Source organism: Rhinoderma darwinii, chromosome 1, assembly GCF_050947455.1.
Source record: "Rhinoderma darwinii isolate aRhiDar2 chromosome 1, aRhiDar2.hap1, whole genome shotgun sequence".
Classification (NCBI taxonomy): domain Eukaryota; kingdom Metazoa; phylum Chordata; class Amphibia; order Anura; family Rhinodermatidae; genus Rhinoderma; species Rhinoderma darwinii.
This window is the reverse complement of record NC_134687.1, coordinates 501,367,525-501,376,826: the sequence shown is the minus strand read 5'-3', so window position 1 is coordinate 501,376,826 and position 9,302 is coordinate 501,367,525. Positions and strand designations below refer to the sequence as shown.

The window sequence follows — 9,302 nt, the reverse complement described above, 5'->3', positions numbered from 1 at the left end:
TCCTCTGCTTCCCCAATAAGATGTATAGAAATAGATTGCTTAACAATAGGCTCTATGCCTACATGAACATTTTCGGAGTCTAGTGTGTCCCTAACAGCATCCAATATTTATTTATTTGGACAGTTGAGTTCTTGGATTAGTTCTGGGTTGGTGGTTTGCAGATAATTGACAGTAGGTCATAGATGCAGATGGTGACAAAAAGTATACAACATTTTTTGATCTGCTGTTCACCCTTTGGCATGTTGTGTTCTCTCCATGGTGTCTGGAGCTTCTACAGTGCTAGGTCCAAAGCTGCAGCAAAGGCAATAAATGATTGACCTTGATCTAATGAAGGCAGAGAATGAGGCTCCCTAGTGAGTCTGGGAAGTCTGATGCAGAAATATCAGATGACCTTACGACACGGCAGACAGTGTTAAGCAAGAAGCTGTGCTGGAAGCTTATTGAATAAAATAACATTACAGCTCATTAGTACACATGCAAGCATAGAAAAAGCAGCAACTAGCACATATTAAACAAATAGATTGATTAAGAATAAGGATATGTGCACACGGAGGAATTTAGCAGCGGAATCCGCAGCAAAATCCTGCCTCCCATTCATTTCAATAGGAGTCGGACGCTTCATTTTCCTGCCAGCTGATAAGTTCAGCTAGCGGGAAACAGAAGCATCCTGCTCTATTTTCGGGCAGATTCCGCTCAAACTTCCCATTGAGGTCAATAGGAGGGAGGAATATTCCTGCCGCCAGCAAAAATAGTTCCATGGCGGGTTTTGCCGCGGGACCTGCAAAGTAAGATTCGCCGTGTGAACTATCCCTTATAGTTTGAGCTTTCATTATTTGTCTAAATACAAGTAAAGACGATGAATCACAGTAATTAGCATAAGAGCACGTCCAAATATTCATATAATATCAGGTAATCTGTCACAAACACATGAACTGACAGTTCATTTATCTACTAAACAGCTGGGATCCAGGGGGGATATGTTAGTAGAGGAAGTGGTTGTGAGATCTAGAGATCAGAAGAATATCAGAATATTCAGATTTACTATAACTTTTCTTTTTCAATCACCACATAAGCTTTTAATTTGTAATGATTAAATTGCCCTACAAATTCTTCCTGTTCTATGATATTGTTATCATACAATTTATTGTTGCTTCTATATAAATAAAGATTAAAGGGTAACTAAACGTTCAACAAACTTCTGACATGAAGTTTTGATTGGTGGGGGTCCGAGCACTGAGACCCCCACCAATCGTTAAAATGAAGCAGCTGAAGTGCTTAGCTGCTTCGTTTCTGTTCAGCATTTTCCGGAAAGCCGATGTAGCGGAGTACGGGCTCATAGACTTTATATTGAGTCCGTAAACCGCTACATTGATTTCCAGAAAAAGCCGAACAGAAACAAAACGGCTAAGAACTCACATGAGAACTTCTGACGCTTCGTTCTAGCGATTGGTGGGGGTCTCAGTGCTTGGACCCCCACCAATCCAAACTTCTGTCTTGTCACTATGACATGTCAGAAGTTTGTTGAACGTTTAGTTACACTTTAATATTATTATTATTATTATAGTTAATTGAAATTTGGAACTAGACTTTGACAGTGGGATTTGGAACTAGAACATGTTAACAGTGATATGGTTAAAGCATGCTTATTGTTATAAAAATTATTATTTTTTGCATAAATCAGTAGAACATGTAAACATATCAAGCTTTGTAATATATTATAAGTGGAAAGTGCCATCTTCCAGAAGCTTGCAGTCACCCTTTATCTGCCTGCCTGCAGAAAGTGCACATTTACAGAAATCCGCAGAAATGGAAATATCTTTAATTATTGAATAATGAATTAAAATTTGCCGTCTTCTCAATGGACTTTAGTGGCAAAATAAATGTTCTATACCTCAAAATAACAAAATAACTATGCAGAACATTTTCTAATTGCCTATATATATATATATATATATATATATATATCCCTACAACTGACATCTTGTCAAGCAGCGTTGTAGTCAGTCAACATATACGTATATGTCCAGCTGCTCCATCATTTAAACTCTTATTAGTATGACTTGAGGTTAGAAGATCAATAAGACAACACATGGCAATATCTTATGATGTGGTTTTTCATGACAATATCAACACTTTACACGACTTGTGTCATCCATATGTGGCAAAATTCTGCTAGTATAGGCTCTTATAATAACCTTAAATGGGTTGTCTGAAATTTAGACATTTCCCAAAACGTCAGAAATCTGTAAGAAATTGGAAAATAAAAAGCTTTCTAAAATTGTTACTGGTAAAATTCTCAGCTCCCATGCTGCAAGGGCCACTCCTGTCAGTGTGTTAGGCTGGTATTGCAGCTCAGCCATTTTTAAAAGGATTATGTGGGGACTAAAAATTATTAGCAGTGTAGTCACTGCAGTATGTGAATACACTCGCTAATATACATTCCAGTCCCCCGTCGTGCTGATTATGAGATTTTCATAAATTTTTATAGCGCTGCCGGGGGACCTGTAGTCTAAGGGCACAGCCTTCTTTGACTTCCTTCACAGCCTTTTTCATGTGACTGACCTCATTGTACTCCATGTACAAGCAGGAGCAGTAGTACAGTGAATACATAGAGTACAGCAGGGTCGGTCATGTGACGAAGAGTCATATTGTCATCAAAGAAGGTTGTGCAACTAGACTTCTTGTCCCTCGGCAATGCTATAAAAATCGATGAAAATCTCAGAATCAGTGTGATGGGGGACCGGAATGTATATTAGCGAGTGTACTCACATACTACAGTAAGTACACTGCTAATACTTTTTGGCCCCCACATAACCCCTTTAAGTGACTAGCAGAGACAAGTATGGCGGTGTTTCTGCAAAAAATGAGACAATATTGTAATCTCATACAATTCCCTTCAGGTTAGATAAATATTTTGTATACCGGTCTCCCAGCTTTCCTTTTACACTGCTCCTTAGGTCTCTTGAGGCATCTTGCTCCTTTGTCATTTAAGTCAGTAGTTTTCTTGCTGCAATAAAAAAAAATAGTTCCATCTATTATATATTCATACATAGATGTAATAAATTCTTGTATAAAACAGCATTGAGTGGTTTTTGGGGGAAAAAACTAATTCCTTTCAGGTTATAAGATGACACTGACAGTTATTTCTTTCCACAAGAATAGACAACAGTGTAAAGATAAAGATATTTGTGGACTTAATTAACGTCAGCTCCACAGCCAACGTACAATCACACGCATTTATATCTTCATTAATCTAACAATATGACTGACTACTCAACTGAAATGATTACATCCTGTAGAACACACATCACTGTACTGTGAATAGAGGATGGCTTCAACCTCTTCTCCAGATGAAAACTTTAACCCTTTTTTTTTTTTTAAATATTCCAATAGCCACAATTACAGTGAAAGAACAATTTTTGAATCTAATAATTTTCTTTTGGTTTTTTTCCAAAACATTTTGGGAACATAAGTGATCTGATCATCAAAATCATTCAACAGCCTCACCTACATGGTCTAATTCTTGGCCCAATCATCTAATTGAGATAAAAATTACATTGTGTACAGTATGGGCAGCTTTAGACAGGAATAATGGAAAGGTGAGATCACCGTTAAAATAAATATTTAGGCTAGCAGAGTAGTTTGGAGGTTGGATATTGTATCCTCTATGAAGCAGCACTTAAGGCGCTCCCAGTTGTTGGTGAGGTGCAGCTTGGGAAGCAGTTTTGACAGAAGTGATAATGTGTTTTTGTGCAATCTCTGGTTTAGCAACATAACTGCCCACTGTTGTGTTTATTTTAATATTGTCCTTGGGTAAGATTAATTGTGGTAATTTTTAAAAAGTTTGTCATGGACTTCGACCAATAGTAAGGCCCAGCTGTAATGTCCGTGGCTGTGGGCTGTCAGCTCCAACCTCCCCCTGACAGCGGCAGCCACGAGTCGGCAAGCGCTGGCCCCAGACTCCTCCACAGGAGACACCAGCGCTCACGTCCACAAACCTCAACCGGATCCCATAGGGTGCACGCACACGCTCGTGCCCGCTCTTAAAGGGGCAGCGCACGCACCGGACCATGTTGATGAACTTTGACCCGTGAGTGCCCTGGACTATAAGAGGGGTCAAGCCCCCCAGTTCTATGCCTGAGCATTGTTGTGTTCCCTAGTTTGTCTATGTGATGGCCTCCTAGTGTGTTTCCTGTTCCAGTTCCCGTCCCTGTACCTATACCGGTTTCCAGTTCCTCTTCCTAGCAAACCATACATCCCTGGTCTAGCACTGAGCTGTGCCAAAGTCATGCTGTGCTGCATCCACGTCTGACCTGCTCCACCTCGCCTGATGTCCGCCTGCTAACTAGTCCCAGCCGAGCCTGCCCTGCTGCTGTCTGAGCTGCCACAGGTACCTATAGACATTCACCTGCTCCCTGTTGGCCAGCTGTCTTACCGCCAAGGCGGTACGGCCAGTGGGTCCACAGACCCTTCGTGACACCAGCTATTTCCATGTGCTGGCTGGTAAGGCCCCAGTATAAAAAGATTGAGAAGCCCTCTCATAACGTACTCTGAATTGATAACTAGGAAGAAAACATATTTTGTAATCAAGTACAATTTGTACATAATGAGTGTTAGGAAAGGCAGGTGTTGTGTACACGCCATACATCACACTTCTGCAATGTCTTGAGAAAGACAGAATTGCATACATTATTCTCGCTTGTATCTTCAATATATGAACTGCACAGAAACTCACAGTATGTTCTATGACTCATTTTACCAGAAAATACACTCCATTGTAACTGCCTAAAGGGGGATATCTCCAATGTACAAACAAGATTATGCAGTAAATATACACACAGAAGAAAAGATATTCTACCTGTTGCTGTGATCAGTTTATTATGGGGGCTACCAGCCAGGCATCCTCCATAACCTAATGTACATTTTAAACTATTTGCCCAAGATATGAATGTTTTTATTTTTTTATTATTATGGTTTCAGAAATATTTAGTTTTTTGTTACTAATTTATGTTATTAAATGTAGGTAAACTGTAGTCAGGGTAACAGTGAACAACAGACAATGATAATAGCATGACACATTGCACGTTACACTAGTGAATAAAACAGGGTCAATGCAATGTAAATGTCTGGAAAACTTTAGTTTGAGGCATTCTGCACTATTGTTTTTTGTAAAAAAATTATAATAATTGGGCAATAGGTTCCATAACTGATGCAAAATGTATCAGTAAAGGAATTCTATCCTGCCACGATAAGGCTGACTAGAATAGCACTTGTGTGAAGAAAGCCTGAAACATGTGAAATATGTGTTAATAGTCAATATTAAAGAGCTGGAACCAATTGACAACAAAACTAAGGGTATGTGCACACACACTAATTACGTCCGTAATTGACGGTCGTATTTCGGCCGCAAGTACCGGACCGAACACAGTGCAGGGAGCCGGGCTCCTAGCGTCATACTTATGTACGACGCTAGGAGTCCCTGCCTCGCTGCCGGACAACTGTCCCGTACTGAAAACATGATTACAGATGAGCCAACACAGATGTGTCAGTGATTCGCAGTGTGAGCAAGTGAGGGAAATGAAGGGGAAGCAGCGCTCGTACACGCTCTGCACCCCCTTCAAGACAGCTGATTGGTGGGGGTCCCAGGAGTCTGACCCCGACCCATCAGCTATTGATGGCCTATCCTGAGGATAGGCCATCAATGTTTAGGGACTGGACAACCTTTAAAGCCTACCATGTGTTAGGCTTAGATACAGGGCCCCAACTTATACAGCAAAAGATTACTGTCTGCTGGACCCTGTATCTAAGCCTACCTTAGGCTTAGATACAGGGTCCAACAAACAGTATCACACATGCACATGGGCCCTGTATCTAAGGCCCTGTTCACATCACCGCTGCCCTTCTGTTGAGGGTTTCTGTCGGATTAACCCCTCAACGGAAAGGCAAACGGAAACCTTAGCTTCCGTTTGCATCACCATTGATCTCAATGGTAATGGAAACTTTGCTAATGGTTTCCATTTGTCACCATTATGAACGGGTTTTGGCGTAATCAATAGCGCAGTCGACAATGCAAAACAACGGAATCCTGCCACAACGGTGACAAGCGGAAATCTGTAGCAACGTTTCCGCAAACCATTGAGATCAATGGTGAGGGAAACGGAAGTGGAGGTTTCAGTTTGCCTTTCTTTTGAGGGGTTAACCCGACGGAACCCATCAACGGAAGGGCAGCGGTGATGTGAACAGGCCCTTACGAATGTTTTTTGTTTTTTTTTACAGGTTCGGTTGTTGGACTACGTCGGATTCGAGGACTACTTAGATGACGGCTTTTTTATTCTCAATAAAATGGTTAATGAGGGTTGTGTGTGGTGTTTTTTATTTCAATAACTCAATTTTTCTATGTCTTTGTAGTTTTTTTTTACTTTATCACTACCACCTTACTAATGGCCGCTGACAGATTAACAGCGTCCATTACTAAGGTGGGGCTTAGTGTTAGCCTGTACCCACCGCCACCAGGGGTTCCAGGAAAAGCTGGGTGTGATCCAGTACGCGACCATCTGTAGTGATGATCAGGCACTGGGGCGGCCGCAGGCTGGTAGTATTAGGCTGGGAAAGGCCAAAAACAGTGGCCCTTTCCACCCTGGTAATGCTAGCCTGCTGCTGCTGTGTTGTATCTGGCTGGTTATGAAAATGGGGGGGACTCCACGTCATTTTTTTTATAAATAATTGGACAGCACGATGTGGGGTTCCCCCATTTTTATAACCAGCCAGATACAACATAGCAGCAGCAGCAGCCTAGCATTACCAGGGTGGGAAGGGTCACAGTTTTTGGCCTTTCCCAGCCTAATAATACCAGCCTGCAGCCGCCCCAGTACCCCTCCGTCACTACAGATGGTCGGGTACTGGATCGTACCCGGCTCTTCCTGGTACCCCTGGTGGCGGCGGGTACCTGTGTAATAATAGGGATTAGTGTTAACCTCTTCATGTCTAACATTAAGTCCCCCCCTTAATAATGGGCATTGTCAATCAGCCAGCAGCTATTACTAAGGTGGTAGTTATAAAGTTTAAACAAATACAAAGACATAGAAAAAATATTTTTATGGGCCCTATATCTAAACCTATCATGTGTGATACTGTCTGCGGAGTCACTGTGTCTAATCCTATCATGTGTGATACTGTCTGTTGAGCCACTGTATCTAATCCTATAATGTGTGCTACTGTCTGCTGAGCCGCTGTATCTAAGCCTATCCATAGCTATAGGGTCGTAGTGTTATAGATATGCTGTCTCATATATACGCACATATTCATACATGCACACATTTTTTTTTGGGGGGGGGGAAACAAATGTATTGGGGCTATTCCCCCTGATGTTTCAAGTCCTTAGTGCTGCATTGTTGGATCACTTAGGAGGCCCAGTGATGCAGCTGAAAGCTGCGGGCCATCGGCCATGAGAAGTTTGGGGGGAGGGCCCAAGAAAAACCTTTGCATCGGGGCCCATGAGCCTTTAACTACGCCCCTGGTGCTACTCCACCAGTTTTACTTAGGTCTTCATCCTTTAACCCCTGTAAGGGGATCTGGACTTCGTTGTGGAGAGACTACCAGGTACCTACCTCTTGAGGTGCACTCGGTGGGAGTAGCAGCTGGCCCAGCGAACCAGGATACAATGATGTAGCACACCAAGGGTACAGGCACTGGCACATGATGCCTTGGCAGATGGGTGAGGATTAGAAGACACAGTTTGTAAAAGGTAGGAAGCCACAGTCTCGTATCAGATAGTTGGATACAGACTGGCAGCAAACAACAGGATGCAGACTGATGATGTGTAACAGGATATAAACAGGTAGCAGAATGCAGACTGGCAGCGGGCAACTGGATGCAGGCTGGTAGCGGACAGCTTGATACAGGTTGTAGCGGATAGCTGGACACAAGTTGGTAGCGAATAGCTGGATACAGGCTGATAACAGATAGCAGGTGCAGACTGGAATCAGGATACAAACAGGAACCTTTGCAGGACACAACTAGATTGCAACAAAGGCACCAGATGATCTGAGGAGGTGCCTTATATAGTCCAGAAGTAACAGAGATTGGTTTGGGGAATTTTGAATTGCGCACACTGGCCCTTTAAGAGTCGGCCAGACGCGCACCTTAGGGAAAGGCAGACCCTGAGCAGAAGGAGAGGCAGGCTGAAAATGCAAGACAGCGAGTCAGGGACCGCCAGCAGGAACGGCAGCTACCACCAGTGTTACAGGGATGTCTCAACTCTCCCCCGACGATAGATCACAACTCCCTAGCATCCCGGATTCAGCGGGACAGTCCCGGATTCCGGGCAGTTTCCCACTGTCTCGGGTGGCCAAAGGCATGTCCCGCTGTCAAATGTATCTGCGTACTCAAGGCGCAGATACGCAGATACAGTTGAACCCAATTCTGAAGCAGGGAACCATCAGCTCCCTGCTTCAGAATTAGTTCATAGCGGAGGAGAAGAGGGAGTTCCTTGGCTTGCTGAGGACTCCATGGGTACAGCGCTACTTTAACAGCTGTGCTCGGGGAAGCCCTTTATGTTACTTATGTTGGACAGTGACGTCAGTGGCTACTTGTTAAGCGGAATCCCCATTGTTGATGATCAGGCTGGGGATTCTGCTCCTAGAGGAAACCCCTGAGGTCACTGTCCATATATGGACATTGATGTCAGGGGCTCCTCCTGGAGTGGAATCCCTGGCCAGAGTCTGCAACGGGGATTAGACACTGCTACTGGAGTAGCCACTGACGTCACTGTACAAATATGGACAGTGACATCAGGGCTTCATTCTAGGAGTGGAATCCCTGGCCTATGCTCTGGCTGGGGATTCCACTCTTAGAGGGAGTCCCAATGGCGCTATCTACAGGGGGGTGGGGTGGCGCTATTTACATGGACAATGTGGCACTATATAGGGGCACTATGTACAGAGGACACTGTCGCGCTATGTACATGGGCACTATCTACATGAGAACTGTGGCACTATCTACAAGGGCACTGGCACTAGGGGCAGCTAAGGGAGCATTATACTGTATGGGGCAGCTATGGGGGCATACTGTATGGGGGAATTTGTATGGGCATTATACTGCATGGGGGCATCTGTATGAGCATTATACTGCATGGGGGCATCTGTGTGGGCATTATACTGTATGGGTGCATCTATGGGGCAGTATATTGTATGGTGGCAGCTAGAGGGCATTATACTATGTGGGGGCAGCTATTTTGTATTATACTGTGTGGGAGGGACTATGGGAGCATGATACTGTCTGGGCTGAACTGGGTATCTATGGGC

General features: G+C 43.6%; 1 protein-coding gene across 1 annotated transcript in view; it reads right to left on the bottom strand.

Moving 5' to 3' along the window:
- Window positions 1-2,927: 2,927 nt before the first annotated feature.
- C1H5orf63 (chromosome 1 C5orf63 homolog) overlaps window positions 2,928-9,302 on the bottom strand; it is a 233,268-nt gene continuing 226,893 nt past the window's right edge. Inside the window, exon 5 of the mRNA XM_075835975.1 lies at window positions 2,928-3,007. Coding sequence (XP_075692090.1) covers window positions 2,993-3,007 — 15 coding nt within the window. The 3' untranslated portion in view covers window positions 2,928-2,992. The remainder of the gene's footprint in view (window positions 3,008-9,302) is intronic.